Below are 24,962 nucleotides of genomic sequence, written 5' to 3'. Positions count from 1 at the left end.
ATTTTAAAGTCCCAGGAGCTGTATGCTTTGTGTTGAGAGGTAATACTGAATATCATATTAATGGCAAGATTTCTGATGAAGTTAGGCCAGTGGACAAGCAGACTCCCACCATAAAAAAATGCATATTGTTATTCTCCTTATGGTTTATTTGAAGTGATCACATTAGCTGTGTTAGGCAGCATGTGCAGATTTGACAGTGTGGCTTCTGTGAACGCGCTTGTTCTCCAGAAGACAAAGGATTTTTCCACTTCTGATTCTTTGTGTTACTTAAGAGATCCACATGGCAAGAGAAACTTTCTCATTTCATCACTTTGAAACCGTCAGTAGAATTTTGAATAAATTATTTTAACTAAAATGGCTATTTCAGAGCATCCTGCTGTCGGACGCCATCTGTTTGGTAAGCGTCATCATTTGTGACTTCTGCAGTGTGGGAACCAAATGTCAGAGACTGTCAAAGTGTTTTCCATCATGGTTTAATTCTGGCTCAGCAGAAACCCTGCTTATTCACTTTGATCAAATAACGTACAGTAAACGTGGTCTTTTCAGTTGAGCCAGCATTACAGTAGAGTGAAACCTATAGTCATTTTACAAGCAGATTTCCTCAGGCCAAGAATTGGTAAAGAACTGGGGGATGTATTTGGTTAAACAAGAAGAGTGTTGAAATAAAATCAGATACCACCCTACTAATTGTTCTTGTCAGTATGCTTGGTAGATTTTGAAAATATTGCTTTTTGGAACATGTATTCAGGTATCAACTTAAAGTCTAGTCTCATCTGGATGTTGTTTTGTGGATGTTTTCTTAAGTATACAGTATAGTGTAGTGTACATAGTATATAGTATAATATATAAGCATATAGTGCTGATCCAGCCATTTAAAATATTATTCTTTGTCTAAACTCTCCTGTTATCTTAAAGACATGTTATTATGCACTTTTGGTCACAAGTACCAAATTGTGGGGCTTTTGCAATCGAAATTTAAGTAGTTACGGTTTTGTTTCATCTCTTGATTTTTTTTCTTTCTTTACAATTCTATATATATTTCATGTTTGCATGTTTATGAAATTTTGCATTAAACTAAGCATTATGGGAAGAGCATGGGCAAAGTTTTTCTTATATGTGCAGTCATATAATTCCTTGCATCAGCATCCTATAAACAAGTGTGATCAGCTAACTTGATAATATGTGGCTATGTGTATTTATTCTTTATTTTTTAAGTTTATGATGAAAATCGAATGTAACTTCTTTTTCTGTCTGTTCTCTCTGAATTTTACAAGTTAGTTTCACAATCTTTTCTTAGGAAAACGCTGTTAATGGAGAGCATCTGTGGTTGGAGACAAATGTTTCTGGGGACCTCTGTTACCTGGGGGAGGAAAGCTGCCAAGTGAAATTCTCAGTGAGTTATTTTCAGATTCCCTTCTATGTTTCTGTTATAATGAGCCTGACTTCAGTTTGTTACACTGCTCAGAAGCCTGGCAATTTGAATTGCTTACTGCTGTTGTTGTGTGAGTGTTCTGACAAAAGGGACAAAAGATTGTGGGCTAAATGTCTTGGGAAAACATACAAACAACAACAACAACAAAAAACCTCAAACAATTTTTAATGACCCAGATTATTTGCATAATGAGGTTAGGCTTAATGAATAGTTTTGATTAATATGGGAAGGAAAGAATTAAGTTACTGAGATATTTCAGAAATATTCAAACTAGCCTATTTTGTTTATATGGAGATGACTCTGAAAGTAATGCCTCCTATTCGTTTCCATGGAAACTACAACAGGTATGAAAAGCACAATGACACTATTTGATAGAGCAAAACCTCATCTACAAAACAGTGTTTTTCAACATAGATACCAACATTAGCTTGCGTGTTCTCAGCAGTGAACGAGAGCCTGCATACCTACTGTGCAAGGCTGTCCCAAATGTGACTTGTGCTTCATGTCACTGTCACCACTGCTGAAATGCAGCACCCACCACTTCATTGTGCTCACATCCACTGTTTGGTCTCCATAAATATTTAGCAAGCCTCAATGAATGTCAATGGGTGTCATTTTTTTCCTCGTGGAGGAATTCAGTGACACGCCTTTGCTTCATATCAGATGCCATTTTGTCACACCCCCCTCTGCTGCCTTCTGTTACACAGCAACAACATGTAACAGAACATTTGCAGGAAAGTTTGTTCTCTACCACTAAACTACCGCCATCCACCTCTGATGTCACAGATCAACATCATAAAAAGGAGGCATTACTTTTGGAGCAGCCCTCGTATATACACATTTATCACTTGCTGGGTTGTCAGGGTAAGGCTCAGATCATTCTTTTGTGCAGAGTAAATGAAAAAAAAAAAAAAAAAAGGTCTTCCCTGGTTAAGATGAGAAACTTTATTTGAGAGTGGGGATCCTGTGTTCAGACTGTTGCTTTGATTCAATGCCCAGATGAACATCCTGACTCTTGGGCTGTAAAAGGTTAAGAAAGTCCTTCTGTAGTGCCTTAGAGTCTGCTTCTGTGATTTTTGCTTTGCTTACTACCAACCCCCACCCCCTAAAAATGCAGCGTATCAAGTAATTTGATTCAAATCAAGGTATTTTGATACTTCGAATATTAGTGGCACTTTGATCCAAATCTATAGTGCTTTATGTAGCTCCAATTTAGTAATGACTTCCTATGGCTTCTCAAGTAAATAAGTTTCTTTATAATGTGCAACAGAAAGGCCAAAACTGGAAAGGATGTGTCTGCTTAGGAAGACTATGAAGGAAAGCCCTGCTTGTAAGACGTTAGTGACTGTGGGGCAATATTCAAGACAAGTATAATGCATTTGCCCTATAGTTGTATTGGTTCTGAGGCAATGGGCTTTGGAAAAATCAGGAGACAGGATTTGTGGCTGAGTAGACCTTTGGTCTGGCCCAATATGACTCTTCTTAAGTTTTTAATAGAGTGACTAAACATTTCCTCATGATTTAGCTCATTGAAAATGGCATGGAAATTTAATAATGTGTTGCATAAGACTGCAAGAAACACCTTTAGAAGGTGGAAACAATGTCTGTAATAGCTGGTGAATTATACCCATTGATTCACATTTTTATTTGGGATGGTGCTGGTGCACATTTTATGTGATAGCAGAAATTTCAGCCAATGGGCCTTGAGATACTGAGTCATATTAAGTAGAGTTCATAGTTACTCAGTTTTTAATTGCCTTTTTTTTAGCTTGAGGTGATTGCTTTTGTAACATGTTACAGTGTAAAGAGCTTTTGTTACCTTAAGAGCTCCAGATGGAAATGAAAATGTAGTTAACATTAGTTGTGGTCAGCTTTTTGAAAGGTCATATTAAAGTTTTCATTTCCAGTTTGAATTTTTGAAGACAATTACATCTTTCATGCCTGTCATGGTCTTCCTTTGACTTTACCTCTTTTACATTTAGACTGTATAAGATCAAATGTTTGCAATGGAGAAGTGGCAAAAATCAGCTAAGTTGCAATTGCAAAGACTTTGTATTCTTTGGAATATGGAGCTGTAATATCTTAATAAATCAAAGAAAGTAGAAGTAATGGAGAAGATTGATTTTTAATTAATTAATTTATTTTTTAATTATTATTATTATTATTATTCTCTCTCACTCAAAAATAAAACAAAAAAATGTGTCTGTAACTTATTACAGCACCACCAGGAGCGCATTCAAATTAAGATATTCAGAAAGTAGCTGCTTGTAAGGCATTATCTCTATTTGATTTTTGCAATTTTTCAGCTAAATAATTGATTTCTTTAAATCACCTTGGTCTTTGTGATGAATATGGAAACAGGAAAGCTAACAAATTAGAAAACAAATGAAATCCCAGAGAGTTTCACGGTGTCGTGGTTCTTGCAGTGAAACAAGAGGACCAAACTCCACATACACACAAATACACAGTGAGGGAGTCTTTTTGTAGTTATGAGACTCAGTAAAACCATAATGACTATGGCATTAGCCTAAATGGTGTTCTTTGCTGCTCCTTCTCGAGTTCATTTTCAACATATTGTAAATTCTAATGAAATAGGTTGAGAATTTTGCTCTTGCTGTACATTTCACAGTATTCAGTGAGAAAGTTATCCTTCTCTGCTAAGGGACATAGTTTTTTTCTTCTGCAAGAATGATTGGGCCCATCAAAATCAATACTGTACAATGAGCATGAAATGATATACTCTTCTTGATTCGACTGAGTCCTCTGATTTGCATGCGTAGTTTTTCTCTTATAGAGCAATGATCTGTACTGTAACCTCCTTATCTGTTAATGGAGGCTCTTACTGCCAGTTCACAAGTTGGAGTACCACAGATTTCCGTCTTTCACAAAGTTCAGTGTTTAGTAGGAAGACCTTTAGACCCATTTTTTTTCAGTACACAAGACAGTTGAGAAAACCAAGAGGAAAATTACATCTTCAGTAAAGAAAGAAATATCTCCTGTTTCACAGCAGACGTTCTTCCATTGTACCTCCATCCACATACTTCTCCCTTTCGTCTTGCAGAAATCTGCTCTGCGGAGGAAGTGTGCTGCCTGCAAGATTGTGGTCCACAATGCGTGCATGGAGCAGTTAGAGAAGGTAAGATATTGCCATCTTCTGGAGACTGATGGGCACAACATTGATCTATTTAATTTTCAAGCTGAGCTTTCAGTCTGAAAAATACCATATGCCAAATGAGGTTTTCATGGCTGTTTTGACAATATATTTGTTAAAATGTTGTCTTAAATTTTCAGCTTATGTGTTAAAATAGATTTCTTGAAACTCTGTGAACCATTAGAAGAAACAAACAAACAAACAACAAAACACCATGAAATGCTTTCACAATTTTAATGATTTAAAAATATTTTCCCTTTGCTTCTAGACTGGAAATCGAAACTAGAAAATGCAGTATTCTGTCATGCACAAAATTGGACTTTCAAAATTCCTCAGCTAAGCCCAGAATAATTCATCCTATGACAGCTATATGTATTATGATCAAAGCAGCATAAAATGCTACTGTGAATATTTTCCACTGTATTTACTAGACAATTTTATTTTCTCCTCAAAACCTCAGAAACAAAGTTACTTTTTTGAAATAGAAAGCATCAGACTTTTCCTTTGTGGCCATTGTTTCTATGAGCATCTGTCCTGTTACTTCAAAGAAACCTCTTTGCCTCCAAGTGCCTACAGAATACCGATTACAGAGTTCAGTTATCCCATCAGTGATCCTTATTCATTGCACCTAACTAACTGGTAATGTAAAAGTGATTCTCCACCTCTGCTTTTTCATTCTTGGTGGGATATGTGTAAAGAAACAAGTGGGAATATCTCCACTGATTTCATTAGAGCTTCATTTTCACTCCTATATGTTTTGCAATGTTGTTCTTCAGAAAAGAAGTTGATGAAAAACAAATTTATAACAGCAACCCTTTGGAAAGAGTTTTTCATTTCCCAGTATTTGGGCTTGTGTTGACAAATGTCACAGTGATTGCCATAATATCAAATTGGAGAGGTACCATTTCCGCCCCCAATGCTTTTACCCGCAGTGAAATTAGCATTAGCACATGCTTTCAGCTCAAACTGTTACCAGTGAATTTTTCATGAGTTCCTTCCTCAGCAGCATTGCTGGCTCTCTACAGCCCAGCAAGCTGGTGGTATTGCCAGTGGTAGCACTTAGATAAAATCCATTCTGTTAAACTTGCTTGTGCCATTCTAGAGAACATGAAATGCACCTTTTGGCAGAGGTGCATCAAGTCCATGTGCATCTTAAGCCTGGTGGAGCTTTAAACTGGTACATAAGTCTTCTCTTTGGCCCTCTCCACATAGGTGTAAGTTGTAAGTAACCTAAATATAAGGTGGAAATCTTTCCAACTTCTCAGGACTCAGAAGTGGATTAATGATTGCAATTCTACGTGAAGACCAGTGAAGAAGATAATGCTATAGTTTTGATTAATTTTTAAAAAATAAGTATTTCATTCACTTTTTTCTTTTCCTCACTTGAACTATTATTTTGAGGGCCATGATTAAATGAGGTAAAAATCTTCCTTCTGTAGGAAGTAAAGAATTGTATTCAAAATTGAGGAAACTCGATCCTTCTGTTTTCGTAACAAAATCATTTCATTGCAGTATCCTTAAGGGTTTTACTCTTTGAAGGCTAGTCTATTTAAACTTGAATCCATTTTGTTTAGTGCATTCCATTTATTCCTTAACCTCTTCTTTTGACTCTCCCTTCTTCAATATGCCATTTTCTCTTTACATATTCTCTTGCTCGTATTTTTATCGATTTTACTCAAAAGATCATAGAATCATAGAATGATTTGGGTTGGAAGGGATCTTACAGTTCATCTAGTTCCAATCCCTGACATCTTTTATTAGATAAGGCTGCCCAAAGCTCTGTCTAACTTGACCTTGAGCACTTACATGGATGGGGAACTGTCAGCTTCTTTGGGCTATGTTCTTCAGTGTCTCACAACACATAGTAAAGAATTTCTTCCTAAAGTCTAGTCTAAATCTGTCCTCTTCTGTTTTAAAAACCATTACCCCTTGTCCTGTCACTACAGGCCCTAGTAAAACATTTTGGGTTTTCTCATCAGACTCTCATGTGTTTTTTATTGCTTTTTCTCTTCAACTTTCTAAAAAGCTGTTTTCTTCATGGAAGCTCCTGTTGTCTTCCTTCTGCCTTTCCTCTCCCATCTGAAGGAGGCAATATCACTGCATGAGGCAGTCTTATGCTCCTCAAGCAGCCTGATGTAAGGAAATGGTAGAAATTTATGATAATTTATGGTTTTGTTTTTTTTTTTTTTTTTTTTTTAGAACAAAGATATTTTTCCACACATAAATACAAAGGCATAAATCTGAGTTGTGTAAGATTTCCAGCTCCCATTAACTTTTGACAACTCAACTTATATCTACTTTGGTTACAATGTATATTCCTAAGAAAAAAAGACCCATGAAACAGCTTCCTCCTTGGCATGAGAGAGATGGTTTAAATAGTTGAACTGAGCATGCAGCAGTAGCTTTAGTGATGATGAAGGTTGCGCAAAGATCTAGGAAAGAGCATCGTTATGGCATGTGAAGAGATTGTCTGTCATCCAGGTAAGTTTGTTGAACTAGTGAAACAAGTATTCTAATAAGCAATATATACTTCGAAAGTGTGCTCTAGATCAACATGTTGGAATACACTCTCAGCTCATTTTCAGTTCTAACAGCTTTATTTTAATGCCAGATTAATTTTCGCTGCAAACCAACTTTCCGGGAAGGGAGCTCCAGATCTCCAAGAGAAGTAAGTAATGGACAAAGGATTGTTGCATTCCATTTGATTTGTGCGCTGATTCACCTGGTGTGGAACTGCATCCATGCTTTTAGATTCAGAGGAGTCTTAGAGTATTTGTTCCCACTGGGACATTCTCCTCGAACAAATGCAAAATGAATTCTAGCTGAAGTGCTGTATTGCTTACACTGTCAGGAATCATTCTGTCTTTCTGCTGTCTTTTTTCCCATTCACTCAGCCATTCAATTGCTTTTTAAATTATTTTTATTTTTTTATTATTTCCATATTTGGTAGCATTTCTTTTGTTTCTTTCTAACATTTCAAGGAGTATTTTGGCTTCTGTCTGATTCCCTAAACTTCTGCTGTACTTTCCCTTCATTTATTTTGAAGCATCCTTAGTGTTAGAAGATTTTTTTTTAGTAAAATAAATGTTGAAAAACTTTTGTATTTCATCATTCAGCTACTATGCAAATCCTGTTCCCTTGAAGGCACTGGATTGATTGTTCTTATTACTACATATATCTGTCTTACTCACAAAGTTAGAAGCTATTGCTTCCATAAGACAAAATAAAACCAAAACTCACCCCCTTTCCTGAACCCTGAAGAGGAAAATTCCTAATCACAGTATGGAAGAACACTTGATGACTGCTGTTGCTTTTTTTTCACTTTTGGTAGTAATGGGAGAGGAATAGAAACTCCATTTGTTTGTGGGCCACTCACTGTGCAGCTTCACTACCACTTAAGCAAAACTCCCCTTAAGCCTCCTATTTCTTCCTTAAGCACTACTCCTTAAACCTCCTATTTCTTTGGTAGCATCATTTCATAGCTTCTTATAGCAGAGGTAGTTTCCAGTAACATGGACTCTGCTGTGCAGGCTGGTAATAAAGCAAGGTGCAAGTGAGTCTCCTTCTAACTCCCTTGCCTGCACGGAAGGAGTACAGAAATCCTGGACCCTCTATTCTCTTGCCCAGACCTTGATGCCATCCAGGGTAGAAGTAGTCCAAACTGAAAGAGTAATTTATTTCCGTAACCAAATGACTTCTTTTCTCTTTCTCTTCTCCTACACTAACTTGTGATATTTTTGCTTTATATAGCGGTATTTCTAAGCAGAATACATCAGGGCCCTATGTTGGTGTCTGAAAACATTGGTCCTCATGTCCTTCATGTCCCTCTTTACGTAGTGAATGGTTATCTTCATGTCGTTTAATGTTTTGTTCTTTTTTCCTTTTGAGGATAGTTTGGGCCACATGGTGACATGGGCAAAGAACATCATCTTGTCCTTATTCATCCTCTGCTTTTGGTTGTGTCTGGGATATTCTAGGGGGAACTACTATATTTTGTTCCAGAAATGGTTGCTTTGGCAAAAGGGTCTTTTCCTTTAGTGTCTGTAAACCAGTTTCACATCGATGGTACCTTTAAGGACAAGTTATCATTTCTTCCTATGACATTATCTTTGTTCTTCTCCTGCAGAACTTTGTCCGACATCACTGGGTACACAGACGGAGGCAGGAGGGGAAATGTAAGCAGTGTGGAAAGGTAAGATTGCCTGTGCTTCACAAGTACAACACAAGCATGAGGGTAGTTAGTAGCTCTTTCCAGTGCTGGGATTGTTTCTATGCTAAACACTTAACCTCTCTTAAGTAAAAAGTGACTAAACTGAGTGGTAGAACCTCTGACTTACACATGGGAATAGAAAAAGTAGATGGATCCATGCAAGAATGAGCCTATTGCATGTCCTGGACTGTTGCACTGCACCGGCCAATTAAAAGGGCAAGAAGGAAGGTAGTGGCTCCTTGATCTTTTTTTTCTTGGTTAAGCCAACACAGTGCCAATGTTGTGCTCTTGTAGTGATATCCTCTGCACCAACATTGTGATTACTTTTTGTTGCTTTCTTTCTGTCTCAGCAGACTCTGCACTTTGTAAGACTGCTTCATATTCACTATCTGTGAGGCAAAATAAAAGCTTGTTTCTAAAAACCTTTAAAAAAGGAGTGTAAGCTGAAGATTGGTCTTCTGAAATATTATGAATCCCTGAAATTTGGTCTAGTGGTTGGTGACCCTGCCTGTGGCAGTGGGGTTGAAACTAGGTGATCATTATGGTCCTTTTCAACCCAGGCCATTTTAAGTTTCTATGAAATAAGTTAATGCTGGGGATTAATTTCCTTATTCTAGGACTGTATTCTGTCCCCTCTTAACAGCAACTAATAAGAATGTGTTTTGTCTCCATGGCATGACACTTTAGTTAGAAGAAATCACATTTTAGATGGATGCTGATGTAGATCATCAAGTGCAGCTGGGCATGGCATACGAACATGATGCTCTTTTTTAACAAGTGGCATGCAAATAGTGCAAGGAGGCACTTCACAGGCAGCATTTTTACGGTACATCTTCTTTGCTACTCTGGATCATCCTCTAGAAAAGTATTTCTATACCACATGCTATGTGAAGAACCACTTTCTTACTCATCTGTTATCTTCTAATGCTCCATAGCTCTCATGTTGGAAGAGGTGATAAATAATTGCTCCCAAGCCATGTTCTCAATGCCATTCATTGTGTTTAATATTTCTCTTGCACTTCTGCTCATGTATTTCACTTGCAACCTGAAAAAAATCTAGTTTACAAGCTCTCAGCTATTATTATCCTTGTTACCTGCTATCTTCAGAGAAATAGGGATTTTTTTTAAAAATATTTTTTTATTTGCATAATTTATCATGAGAACAATCAGACCATGTGGCCCAGCATGCAGTCTGTGTGTGGTAATAGAAACTTTAGGATGAATGCAGATTAACCCTTTATTCCTAAACTAATAATTACTAGCTGCCAGTAATTTAGGGATTTTCTGAGACTGAATGCATCTGTACAATCATACTAAAAAGGCTTTTAATTTGTTTTTACTTTCTGTGATGTCCAAAGCAATGTGTCCACCAAACACACAGTGTGTAGTTGCAGCATTGGTCCCTTTCTATTAGTAGTGCCTTAAAAGGCCTGGGGATGGATAGAGAGCTTTGTTTTCGTTGCATATAAGTCACCATCTAAGTGCTTCTATTACTATTTGTATTGGAGTTGCAGTAGTATCTGTCTCTCATACAGTAATGTTACACTGGAAAGTGTCTGAGAGCCTTAGAAATAGAATAATTTCTAATTTGTATTTTTTTTTTTTTTCCATGACAAATGTCTGCTCCTACTAACACTGATGTGAAAATGCTCTTTAAAGGTAAATTAGCTTAAGGATAAAACCAAAACATGCCAAAGCTAGTGATCCCTCTATGCTGTGTGTGTGTGAGTGCCTTTATTAATGTGGGATTTTATCCCAATTATTTAGGCAGTTTGTAGTCACCAGTGCAAGCTGGAGATTCAGGTGCCCTTTTCCTCCAAACGTGTTTTCTCTGTTATGCACGACTGTGTACCTCCACAGGAGCAGTTCACAGCATGGAATTTCATGTGTTGCACAGCAACCTGATGCCAGTGAATCAGGGCTAATCAGGTGCTGTTTGGCTGATATCCCCAGGAAAGTGAAATTACTTTTACATCCACACACCTCTGAATTTATACAGAAAGTTTCCTTACATAACCCATGGGTGAAGTGGCCTTACTGAATTCTTGTGTTTTTTAAGGAAAGGAAGAAGAGAGAATTTCTCGTGAATTATGGGGTCCCCCAGTGTTTCAACCCGTTAGTCTACTTAAAATCTCCCTGTGACCTGCAGCCTGTCACTGTTTTTCATCATTTGCTCTGAAAGTTAGCTTTCAAACAATCACTGTCGTATCCCAAACATGTATTCTTAGGAAGAGTTAGCTCACATCTGTAAAGCAATCTGAGGAATTATTGGTTCTTATCATTAATATGTTTTTACTGCTATGTATTTTCTCTTATGGCTCCCTAAAAGCCATCTGGCTTACTGAATAAATAAGAAATGATCCATCCAAAACCAGACAAGCTGCTCAGTCCACATGTGTAAAATACACCATTAACAGGCTGTGGAATTAATGTACTGAATTTTAGGTTTCATTAGTGGAGGTTTGGGGAGAGAAAAATTTCCCTCATGCCTATTAGAAACCAGAACAAAAAAAAAAAATTTCATGCTGATGAGAGGCTGATTTATTCTTTTTCAGTACACTGGGGCAAAGTGTAGGATTTGTGAGAATCTGTGAGAGACCTCAGTCGAAGTTAATGAAAACAGAGTTCTTTGTCCAGTATCAGGTTTCTCTTTCAGCACTTGTCATATATACTATCACTCTGTTTGCTCTTGTGCCCACACAGGATATCAGATTGGATCTGCTCAGGCAGAAGCAGCAGACTGGCTTGTCTTTGTGAACCCATTTGGCCGTGTTCTGTTACTAAACTTGGATATGCTAAATCATCCCCATTACGAAGAACCAGCTCTTTGAGTTTCTCTTAATATATATCCTTAGATATCAGGGGAAAGATTAAAAAGACCACAGAGTTGGCACAATCTGAGGGACATGGGAGTTGGTGGTGTAGTCAAATACATGCTGAGGACACAAGTTAGCTGCAATGTGTATTTCCGCACAGCAAGTAGACAGGGAGAGCCTGCTCCCCATGAGTGTATTGATAAGACTGTGCCCAGCAGCTGTGACCAACATCATAAAAGAAGAGGCATAACTTTTGGAGCAGCAGTCGTAGTCTCATTTTTTCCTGCATGTGTGCATCTTCCAGTTGTTTTCCACAGCAGCTAGAATCTTAACTAAAGGTGCAGTGAATCTAGATGTTACTAAATCAAATTGCTATAGCTCTTTGCATTAAGTCTTGGGTAAGTGGAAGATCTTAGTAGTACTCTGCTTGTCAAAAATAAAATGGATTCATAATCTCATAATCTGTCAGAGAGACTTCTAATTAGAAAGAAAATTCTGAGTTCTGAGGGGCTACATAGCGTGGAAGAAAAAGACTTAGTAAAAGCCAAAGAATACTGGATTCAGGCTTCTGAAACTTTAAAATAAATCTAAACTAAATATAAACTAAAATAAATCTAACCTAAAAATCTAAAGTTTTTAGGCCATAGTTCCAGTTGCCATTTTTTCACCGTGTTATGTGCAAGAAGAATGTATATGACCAATTGGTCTTTTCCAGCCTTAGACTTTGGAAGAAAGAGATCTATGTGCTGAAATTGCATCCTACAGAATTAAACTGTGGGAAAATAAAATCCCATATTCGCTGGTAGAGGTGTTTTTTATTTGTTTGTTTTTCCCTTTAAAATGATAGTAGTATATATTTTTATATTTGATTTGAATTAGACAAACTTCTTTTTTCTTCCTTTTTTCTTCCTTTTTTTTTCTTTTTTTTTCTTTTTCTTTTTTTAATGTACTAAAGAGATTTTGATCTGAGTCAACTAAATAAAACAATAAGCTTAATTTCCCAAATGGAAGATTTCCAGCCAGACATTATAGTTGATTCTACTCTATGCTAAAAATAAATAATGTTAATAAACCCAATTATTGTTTATATTTAAAGCAAAAAAGACTGCAGAGAAAAATGTTCAATTCAGCATAAAGTCTGACTGCTACAACTGTAGAAAGCCATTAAAATAACCATTTCTTCTCTTTCTTCATCTCCCTTTACTTCTCTAACCATAAAATTTTATAAAAAGCACAAAATTTGGAGAAATATCTTTAAAGAGTGTGTAAGAACATGCTGTGGCTGAAGAGCCTTCTCTATCAATCCTGTCACTATTTTATCCTTCTAAAATATATTTGGAATCAAAGTGCTTTGAGGCTGAACCAGCGTATGGGACTTTACTGAACTGATTTAGCTTAGCACAGTTACGTGGCAAGAATTAAAGACACAAAATTTTCTTGTAGTCAGGGTGAATTTAACTACTTTTCTTCTGCTTATTGTAGGGCTTTCAGCAGAAATTCTCCTTCCATAGTAAAGAGATAGTGGCTATCAGTTGTTCCTGGTGCAAGCTGGCGGTAAGTGGATAATATTCATGGAAAGCTGTAGCACCTTCTCTGTGTAGCCTCGAGGCATGTAATTTCATTTGGGTTGGCTTTCAGAGTTTCTTCTCTCAGTGAATCACCACCAGTTTTGCTCTTACATTTTCCTCTTGCTCAGATGCCGTAATTTCATCTGGGTAATACATCAGTCCTACTAGGAGACGGGTCTTACTGCCCCATGTAGTCACTGGCTACCTCCCATCAACACCACACTGCTGCCAGCTCAAAGAACTAAAGGGTTTTTAATGCATTTAGTGTGTCAGGCTAGATTATGGTCTTATGTAAGTTGGAATGATTTTTTCTTTTTTCTTTTATTGATCTTTTTCCCCTTGGTATAAAGCATGGTAAAAGAACGTGGTTTTTACTTATACCTTCCTAAAGCTCCTGCGATGAAAGAATTGGGAACGTTGGTCTAGTTTTGCAGTCTTATTCTCTTTTTCCTCACCTTGCTTACCCTTCCTTGACCTCCTTATCAGCTTTACTCTTTTCCTCTCCTGCAGTTTCATAACAAAGTCACCTGCTTCATGCTACATCACATTGAGGAGCCATGTTCCCTGGGGGCTCACGCGGCTGTCATTGTGCCTCCCACCTGGATCATTAAGGTGAAGAAACCTCAGGTAACTGCATGCTGATGTCTGTTTCTGAAGCTGTATGGCTTCACAGAGCCAGCTTGGCTTCTGCACTCAGTACACCTCCACTAAGGCATGCTTGTTCAACCCTGTCTCTCTCCCTGAAACCCAGCATACATCCATGGTGGTTATGAACCTGTATCCTCCATCCAGCCCTTCAGTAGGTTTCCTTATTTGGGTTGATTAGTAGCAAACATGACTTTCGTTCTGAGCAATGCAGCTCAGGTGTGTTCCTCTGTGACTTCAGCTAGTGTACTGCAAGAAATCCCTTGTGCTGGAGGCAGTAAAGCATGCTTCATTAAATAGAGCTGAGCAAATACAGGGAAAAACTGTTAACAAATGTTCATTTGAACTGCAGTAAGAATTCACTGTAGTTGGGCTGGCATACCTCTGAATTTTTCACCAAAGGGCAAGACAATCATGTCTTGTTTGTATCAGTTCTTGCTGAATGCTAACAGTAAGACCACATGCCCTTTTAGTTGCAGATAGAATGATGAGACTTCAAAGCTTTATAATAGATGTGATACATTTTAGTGAGCTTAATTCACTAATCATCACAACAGGGAGAGAAAGTATCCTAAAGAGAGCTGGCCAAAAATTAAAAGGGGATTCTTATTCTGCACTAAGTAATTTTTTTTTCCATTTTTTTTTGTTCTGTTTTTGGAAGTTTGTTTTCACTTCAGGTTGAACTGAAAGATATAAACACTCACTGAACACATCAAGGAACCAGAAATGCTGGTACAAGTTTTACTTCAGAAGAAAGGAAATGGATGAAAAAACAGGAATGCTGGTGTTACTGAGCAATGTTGTGCAGGTTGTATGTTAGCATGAGAAGTGACTCAGGGCTTTCTGGCTCTGTGTCCTGGCTGGCAGCAGGAAGCAGAGAATTTCACAGCATGGGGAACGCACTAAGACAAAATGTCCCTGTGTGGAACTAGAAAAAGGTCTGTGGTTTGGACACTGTTCAGTCTTTAGTTCCAGACTAGGGATATGGCTGTCATCTTTGTGCATGATCATTATTTCTAACAGGCTTGATTCTAAAGACAGGAGGGAAATAAATACATCAGAATTTGAGTAACAAAAACCAAACAAAACCAAAAACACAACCAACCAACAAACAAACAAAAAAACAAACAAAAAGACCACAGTTTCTCCCTTAGATGTAGGGTATGCAAGGTCTTTAGCCACCTCTCCTCTGAGAAAAAAAAGGTCTCTTTGGTATTTCTGTATTTTTCCCACACTCCTTTTCCTCTGTTAGTTTACTCTAGCCTTCTCAAGAGAAATCTCTTTCCTCTCTTGTTGAATTTTGAGACCTCAGCAGGGACTTAATCTCCTTGGCTAATTTTCAGCACCTGTGGAATTTGGCACAAAAGTGAGACTGGCTCCTTTTCTGCACTATTAAAGAGATTGTATGGCCTATTAGTTGTAAGACTTTTGGTTGCTGGGTTTCACAGTAGAGTGCCTGGAAGTTTTGCTTTGGTCATTTAGACAAGAAATGATGACTCCAAGAGTTTCGGGTCTGGAGGTGGATCCATGAGGCAGAGATCCCGGGGCTGGGATTCATTAAGAAGAATGCCCTAGCTGTTGTAGTCCCAACCTAGAAATTGGGTACCTGTAGGGTTCTTGACCTTTCCACCTGGAACATCTACATGATGAAAAAAGACTAGAAATGCTGACTAACACCTACACAGGCTGTGACCAGTACTTTGGAGATGACAAAAGTTATTTGATTCAGAAGGTGTTTGGGACAAATGATTTTTTTTAGTGTAATGAGTTGCAGGAGATTCTGATTAACTTCAGATGAGGTATGAGAGTCTCTTTTTTGACCAGGCAGCTTCAGGTAGCTTGAGAGTGGGAAGAAGATGGATGTCTTAGAGCTGTAGGTAGAATAATTAATAATTAGCTAAAATCCTCTGTTTTAAGGACACACACAGCCATGGCCTACGAGGTAAAGTCCAGATACCACTTGTTACTGACTATACTTTTACCATTTAACTACACTTAACCCCATGCACACGGGAAAAAAGGATATAACTGATCTGAGAACCAGTTTTATGTGGCTGGAGGTGCTACTCTCTTTGTAGATTTAATAAGAAAATCTGAATCTTTTCTCATCCAGTACATTTCCAACGTATTTCTGTTAAATCACTTTAAATCACCATTACAAACAAACAAACCAATCAAAAAACAACAAAAGCTCTTTCTGTGTGGACCTTAGTATATTTCCTTACAAAAACAGGAAGATTATTGAATTTATTTGATCATTTCTGGCTTACCAAAAACCCTTTCAGCGAGCCTACAATACACTACAATTACTATTATTTTTAAACAAAATGAGGAAAAGAATATTAAAAACAAGAATTCTAATTTAATAAAAAAGTAAAAAGAATACCAAAACCGGAAATTCTGATTGATTGAAAAGGCCTCGCCTTTATCTTCTGTGCTTTTACTTTTTATTTTTCCTTTATTTGGTGTCTTCCTTATAGGATTTACTCTCTTGTCTATTATTATTATTATTATTTTTCAGAAAGGTCAAAAGTTAATTATTATTCATGGGAAAAATGATTTTAAAGGCATGTTTTAAATGCTAGGCTTAAATGAAATATCTGTTACCTTTTTGCGTGTGGGTCATAAATGGAGAGGAAATACGTCAGTCCAATTTTCCTGTTCATCACATGTTGAGCCCTTAGAATTAATGCAAGAAAAAAATTACCTTGAATAACTTAAGCTTTAGATAAATCTTAATCCTACAAAATGCATAGAATGGGCAAGTTTCCACAAAATTTCTGAACAACACCTAGTGCAGTGTTACTTTTGTGGAGTGAATCTATTGCTGTGGGAAATATTAATACTTCAGATGCATTTTCAGTTTGTTTGTTTTTTTTTGACAGAAGTCTTGTTTGTTTTTCTTATGTTCCTTTAGGAATTTTTCTCCTCTCCTGCTGTTTCTGGCCAGCTCTCCTGTGTATTGTGGCCCTCTTCACCCTACATGCCTGTTTGGTGAATACTATGGTTGCATTCAGTCCACAGAATACAAATACAATATTAATTTTTTTGTGAATTCAGATAGTAAATTAATATATGTAAGCAGCAATTTGTTTTTTACATATTTCACATTTGGAGTAAATTTGGCTACAAATCTTTTGGTTATAAATTATTTTCTCAGCTCTAATTAACTACTCACGTTGATCATGGTCAACTCCCAAAATGAATCCCCTACTCATTAAGTTGATTTTAGTGGTGCCTTCATCCTTTTTATTGGTTGTTTCTTTTAGGCAAATAAGGTGGCTTTTTGTAGCAAACCCTTGCCCCAGTTTTCGATTTTTATTTCTCTTTTTATTGCTACAAAAATGCTTTTCCATGCTTATGTGCAACAAGGGTCACCACCTTTCAAATACTGTACTTGAATGAACAGCACACTCCCCCTCTGAATGCCAGCAATGTTGTGGTAGTAAAACATGATTATGTAATTAACGAAAAATTTGTTCATGCCTTTTACATTCTAAATGGGGAGTTTTTGCACTTTGTAAGCAATTGATTGCTACATGATGAATATTCAAAATGTTTTAATCAACTGTGGGTTAGGTGGTAGCCCTGTCTGTAATGACCCATTTACAGAAATGGAAAATTCCCAGTATCTATTTCATTTTATTCATACTTCTGTATCTAGTTTACTGATTTCCAATATTTTTGTACTGTATGAACAGCACTTTGACACCATCTCTGATTTCCCATCGTTCAAATCAATTCCATCTCCTAATTATCCTCACTGCTGTGAAAACAGGCCACCCTCATTGACTGATGCTGTGTGAGATTTGGTAGCCCAAGTGGTTTTGTGCTGGGAATGGACTTGCTGTGCTTATGTTGTGGGAGAAAAGTTAATGATGAGGAGGAGTACATCTGTCTGATGTACCTACTGATTCAATCTGTCATCTTCTCTTTGGGAAGATAAAGACAGTAAGTGTAAAATTCCATTTTATTTTATTAATGTTTTTTTCAAGGTGAGTAAACATGGCATTTTCTCCTTCTCCTCCTCCTTCAAGGGCCTTCAAAAAGTGCTAGCAGTCTTTATACTTTTGGACTAATTTCTTCCTTTCATCAGTTGCTTACTGCAGCTATCTTGCCTAGATTTGATTTGTGAACAACCAGAAGATGGTCAAGATTGACTTTCTAAGAGGCTGTTCATTGCTTACATTGTTTGATGTCCAGCATGTTAAAAGGCTTTGAAAATAAAGACTGAAATTTTGGAAAGGAAAAGATGGAAAAGTTTCATTAGATCTGTTTAGGATGGTCTTTGGCCCTTACACCAACAAACACCATAAAAGGGCTCGAATTCTTTTGTTCATTTAGCTAACCTTGCTTAGAACTACAGTGATGATGCAATAATACCAAACATCTCTCTTTGAAGATGGCCAAACTGACATCCACAAAGGAGAGGTTTCCTCTCTAGATGCAAGTTAGGATTTACATATGGTGCGCAGTAAAGGTATGCTTTGCTATCAAGTATTTTGCTGAATAACATTATCTGTTTGTAAAAATACTCATCACCTTGTTTTGTGGACAAGGTAATACACATTCATGTGCAGTTTCATGTGCAAAGAGTGATGACTACTTCTGTCTGTTATTCTTCTGCATGTTTGCAAGGAGAGCTTGTGTATGTTTAATCAGCTTTCTTGCCTTTCATCTGCTATGGATGTGCATTGCTTTAGCAAAGATTTAGGTTGTCTTGACACAACAGATGTAAGTATACTTTAAAAAAAAGATGAAAGAACATAGTTGTGATGTAGCATATTATATTGCCTTTCTGAGGGTAGAAATTAAGAAAAAAAAGTTATAGTGGAGACTTAGACTAAAACTCTTTCATCTAATACACTTCTATGCCTCTTCCCACCCCATTCACAAGCAAGAAAGGGGCCATGCTATAATGGGATTTAACAACAACTACACTTAAATGGTCTTTAATTTGTTATTATAATTCTTTAAATTAGGCAGTATTTTCTTTTCCCAAAAGAATTTCAGTGGACTTAGGTTCATCCATTGAGAATGTAGAATAGGAAGTACAGTCCTTCTTCGGGTGATACAGTTAATTATTATCCTAATATAATATTGAACTTGAGTTACTGGCTTTGATTTGCCAGAAGACTTCACTGCATGTTACCAATAGGATAAGTATATTAAATTTTATACCTAGACTAGAGCCCAAGGAAAAGTCTCTGTGTGCTCATGACCTTCCATCAGATAGCTGGCAAGACTGCAGATAGACTAGATCTCAGTTTCTCTTGTTTTGCCCAACACCGGGGAAACCAGCTGAGAAAATCGGCCAAGAACCCCACTGCTTGCACTTGATTGCTGGAGCTTTGAGGGCAATGTGCTGTGCCTTTATACTGACATAAAGACTTTTGTCTACCCTCAGTCTGACTGCTGAAGTAGGGCAGTGAAAGTCTATGAAGGTGACACTACCTATTCACTTCTGTAGTCAGTACAGACTTTGTATTTATCATGCTTTCATGATCGCTTTTTATGTATCAGAGTAGGGAATAAGAACATCTCCCTAGGTAGTTTCTATACTCTGCCCTAATAGGGCAAGTGCCTTGGTATTGCTCTGCTGAGCCACATTGTCTTCAGTATTTTCAGTAGCAACAAGGCATAAATATATAATGGTCCACAAGGAATGTTGGGAGGTGAAATAAGTTTGTGACCGTGTTCTACAGCAGACCTCTCTTGGTTTGGGTTAAACAGGAGATAATAGTTTCTGTAGCTATTTGAATTAGATTGCTGTTACTGTTTTCCACATTTCTGAGAAGTCAGGAAAAACTAAGTTTTGTATCTGGTGTGTTGGACCAAGGTTTTGGAATTCTGAATGCGGTTGTTAGTAATCAAGAGAATCTAGTAACTGTTCTTAGTATAATGGCATTACTTGTTAGTGAGCTGGATTAAGTAGGGACAGATATCATTGCTTATAGACTTGGTGATCTCTGATCATTAACTTATTCTCATTAATGACGCACTTTTGAATAACATCGTGACAGAAATGACCCATTTGGATCCCTGGGTGGATCTTGCTCCCCTCTTGAAGCCAGGAAAAAAGTCAATTAACTTTCTTCTAATTTCCTGTGTATTTCCTATAATACAAAATCTCAATCATAGACCAAGTGTTTCTTGTGAATACAATTTCAGGTACTGAATATTAAGGGGAAAAAAATGATATCCCATTTTTTGTATGTTTTTATCACGCCAGAAGACTTTTGCAGTTCAGTATTACTAAGTAGGCTATTGCCAGCCTGGAGAAAGCTTTAATACATATTTTTTAGGTTCTGCAAAAATACAAGAAGTTTTGCATTTTTTTTTTCCCTGTAGATCAGTGATAATATTTAAAAAACAAACAACTTGGAAAAAGCTTGATTCCTTAATTATTAACAGTTCACATTGTTCCTCATCAGATGACTAGACAAGCTTCTTGATAGGGCTGGAACTCACTCTGCAGAGGCAGCATCATATGCCATGGTGGCCTATGTTATATTGAGTCATAATGGTTGCCGGAGCTAAAACTTGTTGTTTTCTTTCCTAAAAAAACATGAAAAATATCTCATTTATCATGTTTTTTATTACATCTTTATGCAGGGGGTCTCCATACCAGGAGACGAGCCTGATTGGGCAGGAGACTGGAGCCCCGAAGGGGAAACGGGCGTCTCCTACCCCTATTGGGAGGGTTGGCAGGTACAACATGTGGTGTTATGTGAGTCTATGGGAGCATCTGATCTTTTTCCCCCCTCACAGCGTGGGAAAGTTTCCAGTTCCAAAGCACCAGTCTGGTCTCCGTGTGTGGCTTTCTCCATAAACGGTGGTGTGGAAGTGTAAAGCATGCAGCGCATGTAATTTAAATCTTGAGCATGTGCCAGATACTCTTATCATTCTCCAAGTGGACATGCATGGAAGAGCTTCATAAAGAGAGGCTCTGTCTGTGCCTGTCTTCTAAATTTTGTTTTGCTTTTCATGTATTCTTTTTTCTTTATTTTTTTTTTTTAACATAGAATTCATTAAAGACTTCAACGCGGCGAAAGAAGAGGACATCCTTTAAAAGAAAAGCCAGCAAAAGAGGCAATGATGTAGGTATTTAAGAGCTTTGAAAACCAGTTTCCTTTTATTTGAATGTATAGATGCAGATTTTATGGTTCCTTTTACTATGTGTATATATATTTATTTGCTGGAAAACTCCACATCATTGAAGTTTTTTACGAGAAAATATTAGTTTCAATAAAAACTTGTATGGGATGTCTCCTTTGCTAAGTTGATTTTTTTTTCAAGAAGTAGCATACCAGCCTAATGAAACACTATTCCCCTGGGGTGTCATAGACTCAGCTCAGTCACTTGGTTTCAACTAGGCAGAGCAGGAGTGTGAAAGTGGGTTCTGGAATTCATGCTGAGTATGTTGACTGAATATGGAGCTGGCTTGAATGTCTGCTTTGAGTGTCTCCCTTGGAAGATCTCTTGTTGGAGATGTTTGGTTCTATGGTTAGGTTTACTATGTAGATTACAGAAGAATTTGTTTCCAGCCCATGCCTGCTGTGTATTAGTTGTATACTGAATGACAGCCTTAAGAGAAGAGGTGGATGGAGACTTACCTCTGCCCAGACAGAGCTCTGTGGGTAGGATCCTCACTTGGGTATTGGGCAACTGCAGACCAGAAACTTCAATCTGTGTCTGCCTCAGCCTAGGAGAGCGTCCTCATTGCTGGGCTTTCTAATGTTCTGCAAACACAGAGAAAGCTGGGAGGCAGATATATTTCTCACTGACATGATGAAAATATCTAAGGTGTAGGAGGCAAAGGGATGAGGCCAGACTCTTTTCAGTGATGCATAGTGATAGGACAAGGGGAAACAGCCACAAACTGAAGCATAGGAAGTTCTGCATAAATGTGCATAAGAACTCATTCACAGTAAGGGTGACAGAGCACTGGAACAGGCTGTCATAGAAGTTGTGGAGTCTTGTTCTTCAGAGATGTTCAAGACCCACCTGGATGCCTACCTGTGCAACCTGGTCTAGGGAGCCTGCTTTGTCAGGGTGGGTTGGACTAGATGATTTCTAGAGGACCCTTCAAGCCCCTACAGTTCTGTGATTCTGTAATGAGAAATATTTGAATCAGGTAATAAAAGTAAAACCTGTTCAAAGAAGGGAGGGTCACCAAGGCCAAGAATACAGGAACAGATAATCTGCAACTAAACACTGGTTCAATTTGTCTGTTAAACAGAACCCAGGAAGTAAGTAGTTTATATCACTGAATTTTCTATTGGAAAAAAATATATAATTCATATTAGAAATAGTACTATATCTGACATGTTATTAAGATCATTTCTTTTTAAGAAAGAACATAAAGTTAAAAAAAAGAAAAAGATAGTTTTGAGCTGACCCAGAACATTTTTTTCCTTCTTCTCACAGAATTTTCTCAGCTGCATAAATTTAGTCTCAGCTGAGCATTGTGTTATCATGACTGTATTGTTTCCAATATCCAAGGTAGTTTTGCCAGAGCTATGTTGGTTCTTCTACTTGTGTTATGCCAGTGAAATCTACCCTTTTCATAACTTTTATTAAAGTTGTTTCTTGCTGTGGTTTCCCAGGATAACAAAGGTCGGCCATTCGTGATAAAACCTATTTCATCTCCTCTCATGAAACCACTGTTGGTTTTTGTAAATCCAAAAAGTGGAGGGAACCAGGTAAGGTCATAATATGGATCCAGGTAACAAAGTTTAAGTTTAATAACTATTTTTCTGCAAATAAGAATAGTTTTTGGTCAGTCATGAGTGAGAGGAGCTCTGTGTGACTGAATTAGAGTCTCCTAGAAGAGATGCTTGAAGTTGAATGCTCTTTATATCTCTATCTAATTCCACTGAAGTGGAAGAAAAAGGATAATTAAATATTTGAGCATCGGCCTTTATATCTTCGGATTTTTGATAGGAGCTTGAAGTGGTAGTTTGGAGGTTTTCAGAAGACCTAATTTTTCAGTGGGAAATTCAGGTTACCAGTGAAGTTCTAGACTTATTTTACCTCAAATGTGATGCAATTTTACATTACAGTATGATGATCTTATGTGAAGTGTTGACCAGTCTGCACTGAGCAAGGGAGCAGTGGTGCAGCTGCAGTCCATGAAGTCCTTGGATGCTGCTTCACAGGGCAGTAAAGGCTCACAGAAGTGTTTGTGGTGATGATTTTGGAGGTCAAAGCAACATCATTACTTGGATGTTGGGCAAGATACTCTTCATTATGTGCCCACAAACTTCTTGAGCTTCTTGCTGTTGCGGATGACAGGCTGAGGATGTGTGGGATAAAAGAGATTTCTTGTTGCAGGTGATAAGAGATAGGAGAATAGTTTTCTGTGGGAGAAAAACCTTTGGTCTAAACCTGAGTGTCTGCTCTTATACCATTAATGATCTGTATTGTTCAGTTCAATTTACATGCATGCGTGTGCACATTGCATGGATTTCTGAGTCACTATTTTGTAGAGCTATTGTTTGCTGGATCCCTTTTTGTTTTGTATTTTTCTTGGCTTATGTTTGCATTATCAAGCATAAAGGAAATAAAAGCAGTCCAAATATGAACACTATTATTTTTAATAATCATTATGCTATTCATAATTTCCCTTCCTTTGGTTTTTCTTTCTTCCCAGGGCACCAAGGTTCTCCAAATGTTTATGTGGTATTTGAATCCACGCCAGGTCTTTGATCTCTCTCAGGAAGGGCCAAAAGATGCGTAAGTTTTCAGGCACTCATCTCTGTTTTTGTATTAGGAAAGCAGACAATCATCTAGCTTGGATACACTGGTAGACTAATAATGCTGATAAGTTTGGGTTCTCAAAGATCCACACTGTGATAGACTCAAAGTTTCAGTATATAGATAAACCTATGTAAACGCCTATACATATTCAAATAAGATGGAGAAGAGTAGACCTGAGGGTCCTAAGAGCAGCTTTGGATGTTTACTGGGGATGTTGTTGAAAAGATAGTTTGACCATTTACAGCAGCATGACAAGAGGGGCAAGAAACAGCAGGCAAATTGTCCATAGAGACAATAGAAATTATAGAGGTTCTGACTAGATATAAGGAAAAATAACTTTTTCACTGCATGTTAGTTACTCATTAGATTGGGTTCTCTTTGTATGTGGAGATTTTTGAGCCCCAGCTTGATGAAACCCTGAGAAATGTGGTGTGGTCTCAGCACTGAATCTGCTTTAATCTTGAGTTCAACTAGAAATCTCCTAAGATCCCTTCAAACTCAAATTATGCTGTGATTCTATGATTGACTGTGACAAGCTGGTAGTTCATCTGTTGAATACAGAGATAATCCTACAATATTTTCTCTGTTGAACTATTTGTAAGTTCTGTCCTTGTGTACAAATATGTGCACATGAAAAAATCTATAAAAATAAATATGTGCGTATATATATATATAAAGTTATAAGTAGTTGGAGTTGAAATTATGGTGTTCTGAGTGATACATATTCTGGGATGGGCAGTTCCTGTAAAATAAGATGGGAATGAGATCTGTGCTCTCTGTGAATATGCACATCAAATAGATGTATGGAAGGTACGGCTGCTTTCAGATATAATCTTTTACATTTGCCAAGGAGCACCCTCTATTGGTCAGAAATGTTTTCATTGGTTTCTTTTATTATGAGACTGTGGGGAGGATTCACAGCATAGGATGTAAGCAGAGACCAAAAAAAAGTAGGCCATTTTTTGGTATATAATCACATTGTAGGAAAACACTGAATCTTCTTCAAAATTACTGTTTTATAATATGCATTTTGCATGCCAAATGAAGACTGTTACGTAGGCAATCAGATTCACATAGTCAAAACAGAGATTATTGAAGAGTACCTTATGCCTAAATCTCACTGGATTCTATAGACTGCAGATCCTACAGTGCTTGACTGTGGGTGGCTGATCTTTAGTGGAGTGAAGCTACCTTTAGATTTCCATGTATGAATGCAGCAAGCAGCATATCTTTGCATGCTGAGTTAACTGATGCTCATTAACTGGGCAGTTACTGAAAGGTGAGTGTTTCATCCCTGCCTTTAGAGGGATGATTCTCACTGGTAAGAAAAGAAACTGTGCTTCTGTGCTATTCGAGACAGGGATATTTGCTTTACATA

General features: G+C 37.4%; 1 protein-coding gene across 6 annotated transcripts in view; it reads left to right on the top strand.

Annotated features, from left to right (window-relative positions):
* DGKI (diacylglycerol kinase iota) overlaps positions 1 to 24,962 on the top strand; it is a 199,526-nt gene that overhangs the window by 81,548 nt on the left and 93,016 nt on the right. For 2 of the 6 annotated variants that reach the window (XM_032445594.1, XM_032445589.1), the window contains exons 3-12: positions 1,298 to 1,393; positions 4,494 to 4,568; positions 7,195 to 7,251; positions 8,710 to 8,775; positions 13,092 to 13,163; positions 13,688 to 13,804; positions 20,438 to 20,533; positions 20,848 to 20,922; positions 22,432 to 22,527; positions 23,478 to 23,560. In XM_032445594.1, the coding sequence (XP_032301485.1) occupies positions 4,551 to 4,568; positions 7,195 to 7,251; positions 8,710 to 8,775; positions 13,092 to 13,163; positions 13,688 to 13,804; positions 20,438 to 20,533; positions 20,848 to 20,922; positions 22,432 to 22,527; positions 23,478 to 23,560 (680 nt within the window). In that variant the 5' untranslated portion in view covers positions 1,298 to 1,393; positions 4,494 to 4,550. The remainder of the gene's footprint in view (positions 1 to 1,297; positions 1,394 to 4,493; positions 4,569 to 7,194; positions 7,252 to 8,709; positions 8,776 to 13,091; positions 13,164 to 13,687; positions 13,805 to 20,437; positions 20,534 to 20,847; positions 20,923 to 22,431; positions 22,528 to 23,477; positions 23,561 to 24,962) is intronic. The other 4 variants (XM_015866633.2, XM_032445595.1, XM_032445592.1 and 1 more) reach the window with 3 other exon arrangements.

The sequence above is a fragment of the Coturnix japonica genome, chromosome 1, assembly GCF_001577835.2.
Source record: "Coturnix japonica isolate 7356 chromosome 1, Coturnix japonica 2.1, whole genome shotgun sequence".
In the NCBI taxonomy this organism is placed as follows: Eukaryota; Metazoa; Chordata; class Aves; order Galliformes; family Phasianidae; genus Coturnix; species Coturnix japonica.
The sequence above is the reverse complement of the archived record's forward strand: the minus strand, read 5'-3'. Positions and strand labels throughout refer to the sequence as shown.